Raw genomic sequence first — 16,112 nt, forward strand, 5'->3', positions numbered from 1 at the left:
GATGAGACTTCGTTAGTTTGCATTTAACATCGAGCCAATTCAGCCACTACTAGATTTGTGAGTGTCATTGATCACTTTCTCACATGGAGACAAAATAAACGACTGCATCATCAACTTCTTCGAAGAGGTATATATATATCAAGACAAGACACAAAAAAAGCTATGATTCTGATGTCCTCTTGTCTTCGAAGAGCTATGATTTGAATATAGAAGAGGAAAATAAAAGTGAGTGAAACTCTATAAATTTATCGCAAATGCAATCAAGATGTGCACACTTACATATTTTCATGACCAATAGGACTCACTTACTTAAGAACATCAAAGATTGAACATTTATTTACTTTCTGGTAACAACAACATTCATGTAAAATCCTTGCCAATTTACCAGTATCTACGTAGTGTCACAAAACCTCAACTATGATTTTACTATCTAAAGGTTGTGCTTGCTTTTAGCCTCGGACTTTGCTTTAAAGCTCGTCTTTTTGTGATTCTTGAATGCATTGCTCATCCCAATAGTAAGGGAACTTCAGCCTTGCAGCAGTGTGTGGCATAAACCAGTCTTCGTAGATGAAGCTATTTAAAAACAAACGATTAGTAAAAGGATACATCTACACATAATGATCTATAAGCAAATTCCTCAAAAAGGATGTTACATACATTTTAATAGGCGGCCGAGATATGATAACCAACACCTGCAGGTCCTCATGACCGGTGTTTTTGACCTGTAAGAACCGTAATAGATGATTGTGAGCTAGTTTCATAAGATAACACAAAAGTTATTTTAGCAGAAGAAAACGTCATCTTTCACTGATTCATAAGAATATACACAACGTTAGCGAAAAGGTCAGTTTTCTAATAATTGTCTCTACATGTGACATAGGACCTGCGGCACCTCTAACACTCTCAAGCAATCTTAAACATAATAGTATGTTTTTGCTCAACTAACATCTGTTGCATACGAAATTGGATTGTTTATCATCAGCCTTACATGGAGTTTCTTTTGCCCTCAATCAAGATTACAATTAAAGGGGAAACTCTAACAATCTAGGATTTCAAACTCTAAGAATCAAGGAAAGAGCCAAGTCATCTGAAACGATGTGGGAGGTAGAAAGAGATACCTGATGAGCATCATTGATCGGAATATGAATTGTACTGTTGGCAAAGATTGGAAATTCGATTGGTTTCCCAGGGAAATTTCCATGTGTTTCAGCGAGATACAGAGTACCACTGCCCTTTAGGACAACAAAAACCTCTTCACAGGAGTGCCTGTGAATTGGTGTCTCTGAACCTGGAGCAAATGTCTGAAGCCATATTTCAACCTGAACATCCAACCATGAAAAAACACAGATAAGAGCCGAGCGGATACCAATGGAAAGAGTTTTAAACCTCTATCAGCTTTGAACATTACCTCTTTCATTCCATGCAATACGGAGCCAGCAACAGTCATGTGGGAAAGACCTGGTCTTCCATAGTTATCCTGAGGAAGGTCACTAATATTCCTCACGATTGGCAAGCCTAGAATCACCATTCAAGAGTCAAGAACCAGTATTAACATCACAATTTCTAAGTATTTAAGCTATGTAAGCATTTCTAAACAAATTTTGGATCCTCTAATAAGCTACAGATCGATGAAATTGCAGCGAATCTGTACCATATCAGCAACCAAATTCACTATGAAGCATTCTGAAACACCTCCATAAACCTAATTTAGAGTTAAAATCAATCACAAGTTCAGCACATTTTGGTCCATCTGATTCTACCAGGACATACGATTTCACAGCTAACTAAGACCTTAGATTCTATCACTGATACATAGATAAACAAGATGAAATCTGCATTCACAATATAACTAGATACAATCTAATGGCGAGTAGGGATGAAAACAGGCGAAACGCACCATTGATGGGACAAGGAGCTCCTAGAGAAGTTTCAGAGAAGTAGAACAGAAGAAGCGCGACGGAAAAGACGACGACGATCGGAGATGAAGAAGCGGAACCAACAGAAAGTACGATCATTTTCTCGATGCTTCGACGAACTAATTTTCCTCTCTTTAGAAGTCTCAGAACTGTTAAAAGAGTAAAGATACTTCGAAACAGACCCCAAAGCTTTATATATTTCTGAATTAAACCCGATACTATAAAAAAGAGTCAGAAAATACTATTTTTCATTTTCGATAATCCAATGTTGAAGATAAAAGGAGGGAATTAATTAATTTTAGAAATATTAAGAGAAAGTTTTGATGATATATAGTTTTTTTATTAATTTATATCACATCCAAAGTAATCATATACGTATTGGTTTAATGTGATAATTTCAGATAGTATAGGGCAATAATGGGAAATATAAGAAATAAGGGGGAGAACGTCAATAATTCGGATAAATCATTTCAATGGAGAAAGAGAGTGACTTTGTTGTGTGATGAGGAAAAAACCTTACCCGCTCCTCTAAAACCCTCGTCTTCTCCGATATCTTTCCTCAGCTCCGGTGAGATTTCAATCACACGCTGGTCCAATTCTCCTTATTCCATAGTTTCTGTGGTTTGCTTCTAGTTAGGTTATGGTTTTTTGGTTCGTTGATGTTAACATGAACATGAATGATGGTATTTTTTCGGAGTTTTCTGAGCTAATTGTACTGTAAAATTGTCTGGGTTAGTCCGAATTGGTATGATTTTCTCGTTGATAATCGTCGATTTTAGTGTTGTTCCGTTTTTGTGCAGGTAAAGAATGAAGATTAGGTTCTGTAATGGCTTCACAAAGCCTGGGTTTTTGCTAGTTCACTTTGAGCCACCATCTTTTTTTGCCGTTAGATCTCGTTCACTCTCTGATTCCACTTATGGCAACTTATGCAACCACAAGAAGAGACCTGGGACTGGAATTGGTCTAACTGTTCAATGCGCTATTGCAAATCGGAGATTTTCTTCACGTTCTTTGGATTCACCGAGAAGAGAAAGGTCTTCTCGTTCTTCTTCTTCTTCGGGAAGGGATAGGGATAGAGATAAGGATAAGGGAAGAGATTCTAAGTCTTTGTATAGTCGTCCTAGTTTGTTAGATATGAATAAGGAGAAAGCTGCTAATCGTGCTAAGGTTTATGAGTTCTTGCGTGGGATTGGGATTGTTCCTGATGAGCTTGATGGCCTTGAACTCCCTGTAACAGCTGATGTGATGAAAGAGCGTGTCGAGTTTCTTCACAAGTTAGGGCTTACCATTGAAGATATCAACAATTACCCTCTTGTTCTTGGTTGTAGCGTGAAGAAGAACATGGTTCCGGTTCTTGATTATCTCGGGAAACTAGGCGTCAGGAAATCGACTTTCACTGAGTTTCTTAGAAGATACCCGCAGGTTCTTCACTCTAGCGTTGTTATAGATCTTGCACCGGTGGTTAAGTATCTTCAAGGACTGGATATTAAACCGAGTGATGTACCTCGGGTGCTTGAGAGGTATCCAGAAGTTTTGGGGTTTAAGCTGGAAGGGACTATGAGCACATCAGTCGCTTATTTGGTTGGTATAGGTGTAGCTAGGAGGGAGATTGGGGGTATTTTAACACGGTACCCTGAGATTTTGGGAATGCGGGTAGCTCGGATAATTAAGCCTCTCGTGGAGTATCTCGAGGTTCTTGGTATTCCGAGACTGGCTGCAGCTAGGTTGATAGAGAAGCGGCCTCACATACTCGGGTTTGAATTGGATGATACGGTGAAACCAAACGTGCAAATCCTGCAAGATTTCAATGTCAGAGAAACATCTCTTCCTTCTATAATTGCGCAGTATCCTGAAATCATCGGAATCGACCTTAAACCTAAGCTCGACACACAGAGGAAGCTACTTTGTTCAGCCATTCATCTAAATCCAGAGGATCTTGGCTCTTTGATCGAGAGAATGCCGCAGTTTGTTAGTCTCAGCGAGTCTCCTATGTTAAAGCACATTGATTTCCTTACCAAGTGTGGATTTTCGATAGACCAAACAAGGGAAATGGTAATCGGGTGTCCTCAGGTTCTGGCTTTGAACCTCGGAATAATGAAACTCAGCTTTGAGTACTTCCAAAAGGAAATGAAAAGACCTCTTCAAGACCTTGTGGATTTCCCCGCATTCTTTACGTATGGGCTTGAGTCCACGGTAAAGCCGAGACACAAGAAGATAATCAAGAAGGGAATCAAATGTTCATTGGCTTGGATGCTAAACTGTTCAGATGAGAAGTTCGAACAGAGAATGAGCTACGACACAATAGATATAGAAGAGGTAGAAACTGATCCATCTTCTTTTGACATGAATACATTGATGCAACCTGAAAGAGAGGAGGAATCTGATTCCGAGTACGAGGAAGAAGAAGATGATGACGACGAGGAGTTTGCATAAACCCGGAGTTCAACAAAGAAAAGGTCCAAATACAGACAATGAATCGAAGAACAAGCTTCATGTCTTGATGTATCATCATCATGAGAGGAGAATGAATGATTTACTTTGAATTTTCGAACAGATTCTTTGTTGATCAGATTAGCATTCTCTCTTATCCATCCTTGTCATCGATTCTTTTGTTCATCATGTTGTTGAAATCAGAACAATATGGACCAGAAATTGTAATGACTAAAATACCCTCAGGGGCAAATCAGTAATTATGATTTTTTTTTTCCTAAGCACCAACCCTCTTTTGTGTTACCCAAAGAAAGAAAATAAAAGCTCACGATCAATTTTGTTGGGCTCCTTCTTCGTCTTGTAGCCACGCACTTGTTCTCTTTATCACAGTGCCCTCTCGCTCTCTGCAACAACACTCTTAATATATATATATATATATTCATCAATCCCTATCTCTCATCGAATTCTCTTCCGATCGTCTTTTTTTCTTCCCGCGGTTTCTTGCGTTTCCGGTCAGTTTGCGGCACCGTGTTTTGTTATTTGGTTGAATGATCAAACGATTTGGTTTTTTATCCTGATTCGATTGCATTCTGATTGAGCTGCTATGTTTGAGAAATCGTGTGTGGAATTGTGTTGATTTGTTCTGGGAATTTAATTAGTTTCTGGAATTTTGCCGATTGTTTTGGTGTTTTCATGAAAAGTTTGCTACTGGAATTTGGGATTATCTCAAAGCTTATTCAATACTTGAATTATTGAATCATTTTTGTTATCTCTGTGTTTATAATTTGGAAACAATCATAATCTCAGGGAATTATTGCTTAATGGTTGAGAAGCAAGAAGAAATGAATGAGTTTGGTGCTGTCAATGGTGGGAAAGTGGGGACGTCTTCTTCAGTGTCACCACCGCAAGATAAAGGAAGGAAGAACAAGAGAAAGTTAGCTGATCCTTCTCCACAAAATGCTGCTTCTTTGACTGAGTTCCCTCGATATGAGTTACATTCGTTCAAATCTCAAAGCCCTTTGTGTGAAAATGACTCCAACGGGCAGCTGAAAGCCGAAGAGTCTGATTCTGTGGGATGGGATGATCCGTTTGCTTGTCACCTTGAAGGACTATTATCGTCAAATTTGCTCACGCTCTTTCGTAGTGCAATGAATCAGATTATGGATTGTGGGTATAGTGAGGATGTTGTTCTCAAAGCTATTTCAAGCAGTAGGTTCTACTGTGGTGGAACTGATCTCGTGTCTAATATTGTTAACGATACCTTGAGTTTTTTGAAGAGTGGCAAAAAAGTTGCTGGTTCCAGAGACTATGTGTTTGAGGATTTGCAACAGCTTGTTGCGTATAGTTTGGTAGAGAAGATAAGTCTTGTTAGGGAGGTTAGACCATCGCTTTCAACGGACGAAGCTATGTGGAGGCTGTTGATTTGTGACTTGAATGTTTTGAAAGCTTTTGAAGTGGACGCAGATGGATTGGAGGGCTCTTCGGTTTCCAATGCTAGTAAATCATCGGAATCTCCAGTTGCTGAGTGTAATCCTCCAAAATCCAGTGACGCAGATAACCCAAAGGCTCCAGTATCCAATACTCAAAGCAAGCAGAGTGAGCCAGTCAAATTTGGGAACTTCGCAAATGTAAACAACTCCAAAAATCCTCATGCTAGTGGAGCAACACCTGGAAAAGAGGTATTTTCTGTTTCCACTGCTTCTGGTGAAGGCACTAAAAGTGCATCCCTGACTTCTGTTTCTGATGAAAAATTAGTATCTTGTCGAAAAGGCCGCACCAAAAAAGAAATGGCCATGCTACGGCAGAAATCATGCGTGGAGAAGATTAGAACTTATAGCAAAGGCGGTGGCTATAAGACGGCAAAGTTTGGTGGTTTCCTTGTGGAGAAAAGAGGCAAATCAGCTTCTGATTTACTTTCCGCACAGGCAAGAAATTCTTCATCAAAGATTACAACAGAGGTTATGAAAATTCCTTTAGCTGAGAGTAGCAGCACTCTCTCAAACAGTACTAAGTCAGATTCGCCTGCATTAGATGTTAAGGAGCATGTTACTGCATTACCTGCTAATAATGCTCCAGCACCAGTAGCTTCAGAAAAGAAGTCCGGTTCTGAGCCTGAAGAAAAGCCTTCTGTGTCTACGAAACCAGCACCAGATTACTATGCTGCAATCCCATACGATGCAACTCTGGGAATATATATTCCCCGGAATAAAAGAGATGAATTGATTTTAAAGCTAGTTCCCCGAATGAAAGATCTGCAGAAAGAATTGCAGGATTGGACTGACTGGGCTAATCAGAAAGTAAAACAGGCTACTGTTAGACTTCTTAAGGACCAACCAGAGCTTAAGGCACTAAGAAAAGAGAAAGAAGAGGCAGAAGAGTTCAGAAAAGAGAAGCAGTTATTGGAAGAAAACACTATTAAAAGGAGATCTGAAATGGAGTTGGCCTTGAATAACGCAACCAACCAGCTTGAGAGAACTAACAACACAATTCGCAGGCTCGAGCTGGAACAATCTCTGTTAAAGAGAGAGAGGGAAGCTGCTAATATAAGAGCTTCCGAGTCCGCTGAGAGCTGTAGAGAAGCAAAGGAGAGAGTGCAAAGATTGTTGAAGAATTCTCAATCGTGGGAAGGGCAAAAAAATTTACTGCAGGAAGAGCTCAAGAGTCAAAGAGACAAGGTGGCAGGGCTGCAGCAAGAAGTTGCCAAGGCAAAAACCCGCCAAAACCAAATTGAGGTTAGCTCTTTTGTAGGCAAAATGCCTTTGCACGTTTTAGGTCTTCTCGTCTTCGGAGCTGTAATTTATTGTATGACAACTGATCATATCATTTCCTCTACAATTCTTTTTTCAGGTAATCATTTCATTTCTAAGGAATTAGAGAAATTGGAGGGATAATATGTTTACATCTGAGAGTCTACCTTTATACTTCTTGTGCCGTGTTCTTTAAATCAAGAACTAACCATAGTATTGTACTAGTAACTGATTGTAGTCTAAGTGTGGTAGCTATCATCAAGATGACTAATGAAACTAAGTTGCAGGCTACTTGGAAACAAGAAAAGTCAGCGACGGGGAAACTCACTGCTCAAGCAGCTGCATTAAAGAAAGAGAGAGGGAAACTGGAAGAACTCGGAAAAGCAGAAGAAGAGCGGATCAAAACAAAAGCAGAGAACGATGTGAAATACTACATTGAGAACATCAAAAGACTTGACACTGAGATCTCAAAGCTGAAACTCAAGTCAGACAGCTTGAAGATAGCTGCTTTGAAAAAAGGCATAGACGGAAACAATGACGGTAACAAGAGTGGAATGAATCATACCACCAACACAAAGGCAAACTCGATGGCATCAGCAAAAGTATGGGAGAATAATCAGGGGGCAGAGTCGAAAATCAAAAGAGAGAGGGAATGTGTGATGTGTTTGTCTGAAGAGATGAGTGTGATATTCTTGCCTTGTGCCCATCAGGTTCTTTGCTCTAAATGTAACCAGCTTCATGAGAAGGAAGCCATGGAAGATTGCCCGTCTTGTCGAGCCAAAATCCAGAGGAGGATTCAGGCTCGTTTTGCTCGCGGGTAAAAGCGCTTGGGTTTTGAATCAATATGGCAATGAAGGTTTTGCTTTGGTTTTATCTCTTTGGACTGCTCTATTTACATCTAAATTATACACAGCTTGTAAAGAGTGACTTCACAATTTGCTCATTTCTATATATCCCTCAATAATAAATGGAAGAAGACTTTCCTAAACAACCTACTCAATACATGTTCGTTGAACTTGCATGATTATAATTCTGTAGGACTTGACTTTTAACATTAGATGTGGCCTTTGATCTACATCTAAAACAAAAGAAAAACCTTTATTCATACTATTCTATGCTTTATTCTATGAGAGTTCCTTTAAAACTCTACTGTGCTCGTTGTGCAGTAGAGTTTGACTTTTAACATTAGAATTGGTCTTAGAAGTCTAACTCAAAGTTGGTCAAAACAGGACAATAGAAATTATCCATTAATTAATCGTATAATTCATTTATCTTCATCCATTTTTTTCGATTAACAACCCACATACGTATTTTGGATAATAACATGGTCGCAAAACTTATATAAGTTACTTGATTACAAACATCAATCCAGACTTTTTTTTATAATAAAAAAATCGCCGCAAAAAAGAATGAACTAAATTTGTTTCCAAGATTAACTATCTTTCAATATTTTGAGTTTACCGCTCGATATGCACTGAATTCTATCAATTCAAGGGTGCTAATGATTATAATATTGTTTGTTTCACATCGGTTAACTCATCTTTTGTTTATACCATTAAACTTACATTGTAGTAGGTGCACTATCTTGACTCTTGGCCATTAATATATACATTTGTATATGACCATTTATCCATTGATGTTTTAAGATATGAATTTTTGGTTAATGATCAACGAGGCAAAGACTTGTATACACCATTTTAGAGTTTGATTGTACTCTCGTGAGTTTGGCCGAAAAGAAAAACGCCTTTTTCATGAAGAGATTATGAATACACAACCATATGTGCCGCTTTTTATCATCACTGCGTGTGGATGAATCAACCCTTTTAATTAATAATCTTCCTTTATCAAAATACACAAATGGTTGAATTATAATGTATATATAGTTCATTAGTCTCCTAGGGATATGATTAACATGTATCTTAGTTTATATATAGGAAATGATTGTTGAAAATAGATATCAGCTCGTCTTTGTGTGTGGCCATTGAATAAAACGGTCCAACCATGATGAAATATAGGGTTTGATGCGTCCTAATATAGATACACACAACTTAATATATTGTTCTAAGTTGAAAATTTGTTATTAGACTACTCCAATCCAAGAAGTATACCGTGTATCTTTGAGATCATATTACTTAACTGCTATATGTCATATAATTGTATATGTCGAATTTGTAATCATTGTAAAGGTAATTATTAGAAGCCGTAAGTTTTTCGTAATGTGTAGCAAGTGTGGAGCATAAAGAAAAAACAGCAGATGTAGTGAAAATGACTAGTCATATAGCATCACTAATATTCATCTCATTAGCTCTCTATCACCACCATCATCACCGACATCACCATGATCATCATCATCAAAGATCTCATAGTAGTTTTTTGTTTTTTGTTTTTTTGATAAAATTTGGTGAGAACATCGGTGCAATGTGATCATGACGACTGAGAAGATACAAACACACATTCCAACAGGTGTGCAAATTCTCTCTATCGATGGGACCATAATTTTAGATCTTCTTTGGCTATGATCACTTGGAATGTTCTCTCTTGGCTTCCTTACAAAACTAGAGATCCACTTATACTCTAATCCGATGCAATAACATATGATATTAAATTAAAAACAACTATATTGATATACGAATTTTAAGTTTAGCCTAAGAAGAAAACACATTCAGACCAAAATTTTGTGTATACCAAAAACACAAACTCTGCTATGAAGAATATTATCGATCATCAGTCATTATACGCACATCCTAAACCTAAGATTTTTGTTATTAGGGTTAAGTAATTAAACTTGCGTTAAAAAAAAACAGTTAGCTGACGTGTCAACAGACATAAAGCCCAAAGTACACACATGTCACGTGAGTCACGACCCCACCACCACGAGTCAACAACCACCCTAGGCTCTCCTTTCTCTCGAAGCTGCTGACCTGTTACTCCGAACCTAAGGCTCGGACAGCCGTTTTCCCTGTTGCATATTCCCGACATAAAATTACATTTGTTTTTATTTTTCACTGACACAAACGAATCACAAATGTAAAAACTAAAACCCACTTCTCACTACTAGCATTTATGACTCCTTTTCTTCACAAAGCCACCCTAAGAAAATCTCAGAAACTAAAAGCACAACAAAAGCAAGAGGAAGACGAAGAAAGTGTATTCAGCTCTTGATTTCGCTTCCTTCTTAAGCCATTTTGATTACCCTTTTTGTCTCTCTCACACAGTCACACTTCTCTTTGAAGAAACCATTTTATCTATCTTCCATTTTCCCTCCCTTTTTAGTCATTTGACGTCACTAGTATCAAAATCCGCCATTAAAACTCCCACAAGAACCCTTACTTTCTCTTTCTGACCCATTTCTCAACTATAAAGCTTGTCTCTGTTTTGTGTTTTTTTTTATAAAGTCTCTGTTTTTAAAGCTGTAACGGCTACAATGAGATTTGCTACTCTGTTTTCGGTTTTGCTGCTTCTTCTTCGATTCGGTTTAATCGTGGAATCGATCATCGTCCCAGTTGATTTCTTGGCTCTGCAAGCGATTCGTAAATCACTCGATGATTTGCCAGGTTCCAATTTCTTCGATTCATGGGATTTCACCTCTGATCCTTGTAACTTCGCAGGAGTTTACTGTGACGATGATAAAGTAACCGCGCTTAACCTCGGTGATCCAAGAGCCGGTTCACCCGGTTTATCTGGTCGGATTGACCCGGCTATTGGAAAACTCTCTGCTTTAACGGAGCTCTCTATCGTCCCGGGTCGGATCATGGGTTCGTTACCGCATACAATCTCACAGTCAAAGAATCTTCGATTTCTCGCAATCAGTCGGAATTTCATCTCCGGTGAGATTCCAGCGAGTCTAAGCGAGCTTCGGGGACTCAAAACGCTTGATTTGAGCTATAATCAGCTAACCGGGTCGATCCCTCCGTCAATCGGATCCTTACCGGAGCTATCCAATCTGATTCTATGTCACAATCACTTGAACGGATCAATTCCTCAATTCCTCTCACAATCCTTAACCCGAATCGATCTCAAGCGCAACAATCTCACCGGTATAATTTCTCTGACGTCTCTTCCGCCGTCGTTACAATATCTCTCGCTCGCTTGGAACCAGCTAACCGGTCCAGTATACCGGGTTTTACTCAGATTAAACCAGCTCAATTACCTTGATCTCAGCTTAAACCGGTTCACCGGTGCAATCCCCGGTCAGATCTTCACCTTCCCGATCACCAATCTTCAATTACAACGCAATTTCTTCTACGGCGTGATCCAACCGCCGAATCAGGTAACAATACCAACCGTCGATTTAAGCTACAACAGATTCTCCGGCGAGCTTTCTCCGCTTCTCTCCAACGTACAGAACCTATATTTGAACAATAACCGGTTCACCGGTCAAGTTCCGGTTAGCTTCGTGGATCGGTTATTGGCATCGAATATTCAAACACTGTACCTCCAACACAACTTCTTGACGGGAATACAAATTAGCCCGGCGGCAGATATTCCGGTGAGCAGCTCGCTGTGTCTGCAATACAACTGTATGGTGCTACCGGTACAGACGCCGTGTCCGGTTAAAGCCGGTTTGCAGAAAACTAGACCCACAACGCAGTGCAGCGAGTGGCGAGGGTAAAGACGTAATTTCAAGAAGTTGTTTGATTTTTCGTGTCTTTCTCCGGTAGATAACAAAAACGATTTGTTTATTCGTTGGTGACTTCGTGAATTGGTAAAATGATAATGATGATGTATGTCAACTTTAATTGCATCACATTATACATATGCTTCGAATAAAATGTTATGAATGGTATTACTTTTTGTTAGATTTCATTTGATGGTAATGCTGAATAAAAGTGTCATTTCATAAATTTCCTAAATCAAAAGAGAACATGAATAAAAACATACAATACATTTTCACTCTATAAAGTAATGTCTGAAACCAAACCATGACAAAAGTTTATATGTTACTACTACATCGCATACCATTGGAATATATATAACCTTTTAAAAATGGTTTTATCACAACAACAAGACACTTTCCACACAGACACACACCATAGCCTCTCTTTTTTTTTTTTTTTTCTATAACTTAAGCCTTATTTGATGATTCTCACTTGTGTTGTATTATTCATCATCATCTTCTTCTCTACATTTTACATATATAACTTATAGAGACCATATGTATGTGTAGAGAGACGCATCAGTAGTAGAAATGTCTCCTTCGAACCCTCTTCTTACTCATAATCGGCGCCTCACCGCTCCCCGGAAATTCCCACTTCACAAGATCTCCGTCCCACGAAGAGCTTATAAGCGTTGGGTAATATGGGTGCCAATTACAGTCTCTTACAGGTGAGCTATGGTGCTTTAGCACTGCCACTTTATCTCCACTTACCTAAGAACAGGATCACGAATCCAAGATTGGTCAAAACAGAGACAATAATTCAGCACACACCAATTGGTAAGAAACATAAACCATAAAGTGCTACACTTTTTCATTTGACTGTCTCTTAAATGTGTTTATGAGGATTTATGGTTTACCAAGTCGTATATGTAGACGGAACTGTCGTTCGATCCTGTGTAGATGTACTTTTGGCCAGTACTGTCAACAGAAAGAACAAAAGAAGCCAACACAAGAATTAGAGATATAAGTAAAGAGAGTTCTCCTTTGTCAGGCTTGGGACATTATGGAACTTAAAAAGAGACAGACCTATGCGCTGGAGAGAAGTAACAACGGATGAGAGTACGCAAAACTGAGTGACCTTTATATGTCGACACTGACTGATCGAGTGGGTGCTTTAGATCTCTTGCTTCAGTAGGATAATCCATCCATCTGTAGTCCCATTCATAGTTTCTTAGCACCTCATGCCTGTAATATAGAACAATTAGTTTCATTAACGAATTCTTTGTGATACACCAACAAACAAATTGCGACCAATACTGCTACTGGCTGAATACAGTTTTATATCGAAAATAGTTACCTTGCAGGTGCGCTTGAGGACATTTTTCTGATATCCCACAATTTGATAGTTTGGTCTTTACCATTTGATATGAAATAGCGACCATCTCCACGGCTATCGATAAAGGTAACACCTTCGAGGTGTCCCACTAAAACACCAGCTGGCTTATCTCTCCCAATGAAACAACGCCTATCCCACACCTATTCGTGTAATGAATTTTTTAACAAGATCCTGTCACAACTTTTCTTATAAAGGCCCGAAATTTATTGTACTATTGCAGCAACAAAGACACTCACTTTGCAGAGATTATCATCACTTCCAGATAAAATCAGGTTCCCACTTTCATCAGCAAAGCACACAGTATTTACATCAGACTGCAGAAATGGAGAAAATGCTATCAGTGCTAAAACGATAACGTTACCACTAACAACAGGTAGATCTACACACAGGTACAAATCTTAGGAGAAATTGCCTCAACCGATAAAGGAATTTACCGTGTGTGCAACAGTCCGGAGTGAAACTCGATTTGCTTCAAGGTCATAAACATAAATGGAATCATCACTGCTCCCAGCAACAACTTCTCGGCCATCTGTTGAAAATTTCACAGAGAATATTCCAAAAGAGTACCCTCCATCTTCATCAGAAGAGAAGTCTAAGCCATCATGGATCTCCTGCAAAAGACATGGACCTAATTAATTCAACCTCATTGATAAGATGTTAAAACAGAAACTAAAACATGTGAATAAAGAAAAAAATACCAAGCTCTAATAAAAAACTCTATCTTGTTTGATTAAGTCTTGTTTCAGTCTTGCTTTCAAATGTTTGTTGAGTCTTATGGAGTTTAAGTTGGTTCAAGTAGTTCGCAGCTTTGTAGGGATTCCAGTTTGTAATGGCATTATATAAGCCATCGTTTTCATTGAAATAAAGCAGAGAATTTTCAGAGTCTAAATTCACAGAGCATTGTTTACTTTCACACTCTTACTAAACACATATTGAGGTTCCATACCGTAACATTTGCATGAGACTCGGTTGAACCGGATCCAACATCAACAATGTGAACAATAGGTGACATGCTTGCGTAAACCTGCAATGTAGCAATAATTCATTATTCCTTTCTTTGGAATATAAGCATAGAGTTTTGATCTAACAAGAGACCATAAAGACTAGACAAAACCACTCACTCTGCATCACTATTAAGATATGATCTGAATCGAGGTCAAGTTTGCATTAAGTATCATATGGGAAATTCTAATCAAACATGAGTAAGTAGTAGTAGTTGAAAGATACAAAACTTACCAGATTTCGCTGATCAGGGGATAGAGAAGTATCAGTAACAGTCCAACGCAAGCTTTTTGCAAGAATATCCTTTTGAACTTTCCAACCCTTCTCTACATTGTAAATCCGAATACGGCTACCCTGAAAAAGAAGGATTTGATTAATGCAAGGTATGTAGATTGATTCATCCAGAAAATCCTTCTTTTCTCAGGAGACAGAAAAAAACCCGGGACATGTCTAGAGACATATCATCTGTTTTCTAATCTGATAAACAACAATTACCACGATGAAGAATTTACCTGAAACCCCGCAATAAAGAGAGAACCATCAGTTGAAAACTGAGAGACATATGCTCGGCTGTCCATTTGATCTACAAGCCAAGGACCTTTTGTAGGCAAATATCTGCTTAGCATATGGCAACAATCAGCGGCTGAAAACCTTCCTCTTCCAGAGAAATTACTTTCTCGACCTGCCAACATCCTCACAGTAGACACAGGTAACTGATGTCTCCCAGGGACTTCACGGCTATACCGTTGATGAGGACTAGATTTCAATTTAGTAACCTGGCTGATTTCATGGTCTAGATCAGCCAAATGTTCACTTGATCTGTGACTACCACTACTACTACCAACTCCACAAACGTCTTTTCCAGTATCACATAGATCGGATTCTATCTCAAGTCTACTCATTGCATAACCCATTTCATCAGCATCAAACTCACTTGGTCCAAAAAACATTATAGCAGATAACAACCATTGATATTCTCTTACACCACAGTTTCATTCATAGTTCTCTTGAACCATAGCTTGCCTGTAAAAGCCAGTAAAAATGTTCCAACTTTCATCAATAACACATTCCACACTCTGAAGCTAAAACCTTTATTGTCACTTAAACCAAACTATGAAGAGCTAAAATCAAAGAAAACAATCGACGATTACGACCAAACCTCAGTTTCATCAATCATCAATTTAAGTTTAACAATCAATGTAAGTCAAAACTATTAAAACCCTCTTGCCATTTAAACCCAATTATGAAGAGCTAAAATCAAAGAAAACAGTCGACGATTACGATCATATCAGAGTTTCATCAATCTTCAATTTGACAATCAATCTACTGAGAGATTTAATAAACAAGGAGAGATTAGAAATCACAAAACCCTAAATCCAAACAAAAAAAATCAAAGCCGTCGTCTTTATCTGCGTAGTGAATAATGACCAGAAACAGTATCAACCCTAATCAGTTCAGCATCGAATTAAAAATAGCACAAAAGTTAAAATCACCAGAGACATCGAAAGAAGAACCCAGAAACAGTATGAGTTCAAATTGAGAACTTTAGAAAAGCTATGACTCTAAAATCAGATCGGGAAATGTGAAGAACCAGAAAAATAAAGGTCAGGTTTTTGAGCTGATTTTACCCGTACGAAGGAGACCAATTCGAAAACTGTACGCAAAAGCTCTTTTTTTCGCCCTTTTGAATTTTCTCGGAAAAATTCCGACTTTCTCGATGAGCGGATATGGTTTTTTCGTCGACGTGTATGTCAATGAAGCGTGCAAAGCTGTGTTGCCACGTTTGACTTTCTACAATGAGTAAGTAACTCTGGTCATCACTCCAAGTCATTGCTCTTAAACCAACTACAATACTATTTTTGTGTGTTGTTTGATCAAAATTCAAAACCTCATCATCAATGTATAATACACTTGAACCAATCTCAATTCTGTGGAGTATGATAGTTGCTAGTATTTCTGGTTGGTAGCACAAACAAAACACATCACGCTACAATAATCTAATGGTAAGAGACTGTCTTGTCTTC

The 16,112-nt window shown here is 38.5% G+C and overlaps 5 protein-coding genes across 13 annotated transcripts; 3 read left to right on the forward strand and 2 right to left on the reverse strand.

Annotated features, from left to right (window-relative positions):
* Positions 1-168: 168 nt before the first annotated feature.
* On the reverse strand, positions 169-2,174 carry ABP1 (endoplasmic reticulum auxin binding protein 1). The gene is made up of 5 exons (NM_116532.3): positions 1,898-2,174; positions 1,409-1,515; positions 1,119-1,319; positions 658-722; positions 169-573 (listed from the first exon to the last, which is right to left on the reverse strand). Exons 1-5 carry the CDS (start codon positions 2,013-2,015, stop codon positions 468-470), a joined length of 597 nt encoding a protein of 198 aa, NP_192207.1. The 5' UTR covers positions 2,016-2,174; the 3' UTR covers positions 169-467.
* A 149-nt stretch (positions 2,175-2,323) lies between these two features.
* BSM (Mitochondrial transcription termination factor family protein) lies at positions 2,324-4,628 on the forward strand. 2 transcript variants are annotated; one of them, NM_116533.3, is made up of 2 exons: positions 2,324-2,484; positions 2,717-4,628. In NM_116533.3, exon 2 carries the CDS (start codon positions 2,724-2,726, stop codon positions 4,347-4,349), a length of 1,626 nt encoding a protein of 541 aa, NP_192208.1. In that variant the 5' UTR covers positions 2,324-2,484; positions 2,717-2,723; the 3' UTR covers positions 4,350-4,628. The 2 variants fall into 2 exon arrangements, with proteins under 2 accessions (NP_192208.1, NP_001329662.1); NM_001340410.1 differs by having other exon boundaries at positions 2,409-2,484; positions 2,696-4,627.
* AT4G03000 (RING/U-box superfamily protein) lies at positions 4,629-8,086 on the forward strand. 6 transcript variants are annotated; one of them, NM_001340413.1, is made up of 3 exons: positions 4,629-4,858; positions 5,154-7,193; positions 7,381-8,086. In NM_001340413.1, the coding sequence occupies exons 2-3, from the start codon at positions 5,168-5,170 to the stop codon at positions 7,530-7,532; spliced, it is 2,178 nt and encodes a 725-aa protein (NP_001329454.1). In that variant the 5' UTR covers positions 4,629-4,858; positions 5,154-5,167; the 3' UTR covers positions 7,533-8,086. The 6 variants fall into 6 exon arrangements, with proteins under 6 accessions (NP_001329454.1, NP_001329453.1, NP_192209.2 ...); NM_001340412.1 differs by having other exon boundaries at positions 5,154-7,078; positions 7,194-8,086; NM_116534.5 differs by having other exon boundaries at positions 5,154-7,078.
* Positions 8,087-10,113: 2,027 nt separating this feature from the next.
* AT4G03010 (RNI-like superfamily protein) lies at positions 10,114-11,953 on the forward strand. Its single transcript, NM_116535.2, has one exon. It carries the CDS (start codon positions 10,518-10,520, stop codon positions 11,703-11,705), a length of 1,188 nt encoding a protein of 395 aa, NP_192210.1. The 5' UTR covers positions 10,114-10,517; the 3' UTR covers positions 11,706-11,953.
* An 11-nt stretch (positions 11,954-11,964) lies between these two features.
* Positions 11,965-16,029, reverse strand: AT4G03020 (transducin family protein / WD-40 repeat family protein). Of its 3 annotated transcripts, none has more exons than NM_116536.5 (10): positions 15,717-16,029; positions 14,601-15,111; positions 14,323-14,442; positions 14,033-14,110; positions 13,521-13,697; positions 13,323-13,400; positions 13,048-13,226; positions 12,777-12,935; positions 12,608-12,668; positions 11,965-12,461 (listed from the first exon to the last, which is right to left on the reverse strand). In NM_116536.5, exons 2-10 carry the CDS (start codon positions 15,036-15,038, stop codon positions 12,270-12,272), a joined length of 1,482 nt encoding a protein of 493 aa, NP_192211.2. In that variant the 5' UTR covers positions 15,039-15,111; positions 15,717-16,029; the 3' UTR covers positions 11,965-12,269. The 3 variants fall into 3 exon arrangements, with proteins under 3 accessions (NP_192211.2, NP_001190666.1, NP_001328634.1); NM_001203737.2 differs by having other exon boundaries at positions 15,582-15,726; NM_001340415.1 differs by lacking the exon at positions 15,717-16,029 and having other exon boundaries at positions 14,601-15,227.
* Between the last annotated feature and the right edge of the window lie 83 nt (positions 16,030-16,112).

This window comes from Arabidopsis thaliana, chromosome 4 (assembly GCF_000001735.4).
Source record: "Arabidopsis thaliana chromosome 4, partial sequence".
NCBI lineage: Eukaryota > Viridiplantae > Streptophyta > Magnoliopsida > Brassicales > Brassicaceae > Arabidopsis > Arabidopsis thaliana.

Coding starts and splice junctions, on each gene's coding strand:
- BSM (NM_116533.3), top strand. CDS start 2,724: ATGAAGATTAGGTTCTGTAATGGCTTCACAAAGCCTGGGTTTTTGCTA.
- AT4G03020 (NM_116536.5), bottom strand. CDS start 15,038: ATGTTTTTTGGACCAAGTGAGTTTGATGCTGATGAAATGGGTTATGCA. Junction 13,698..14,032: donor AGTCTCATGCAAATGTTACG/GTATGGAACCTC, acceptor TGTCTTTTGCAG/GAGATCCATGATGGCTTAGA. Junction 12,462..12,607: donor CCGTCTACATATACGACTTG/GTAAACCATAAA, acceptor TCCTGTTCTTAG/GTAAGTGGAGATAAAGTGGC.
- AT4G03010 (NM_116535.2), top strand. CDS start 10,518: ATGAGATTTGCTACTCTGTTTTCGGTTTTGCTGCTTCTTCTTCGATTC.
- AT4G03000 (NM_116534.5), top strand. CDS start 5,168: ATGGTTGAGAAGCAAGAAGAAATGAATGAGTTTGGTGCTGTCAATGGT. Junction 7,079..7,380: donor CCCGCCAAAACCAAATTGAG/GTTAGCTCTTTT, acceptor ACTAAGTTGCAG/GCTACTTGGAAACAAGAAAA.
- ABP1 (NM_116532.3), bottom strand. CDS start 2,015: ATGATCGTACTTTCTGTTGGTTCCGCTTCTTCATCTCCGATCGTCGTC. Junction 1,320..1,408: donor TATTGCATGGAATGAAAGAG/GTAATGTTCAAA, acceptor TTGGATGTTCAG/GTTGAAATATGGCTTCAGAC. Junction 574..657: donor TCTCGGCCGCCTATTAAAAT/GTATGTAACATC, acceptor GTTTTTAAATAG/CTTCATCTACGAAGACTGGT.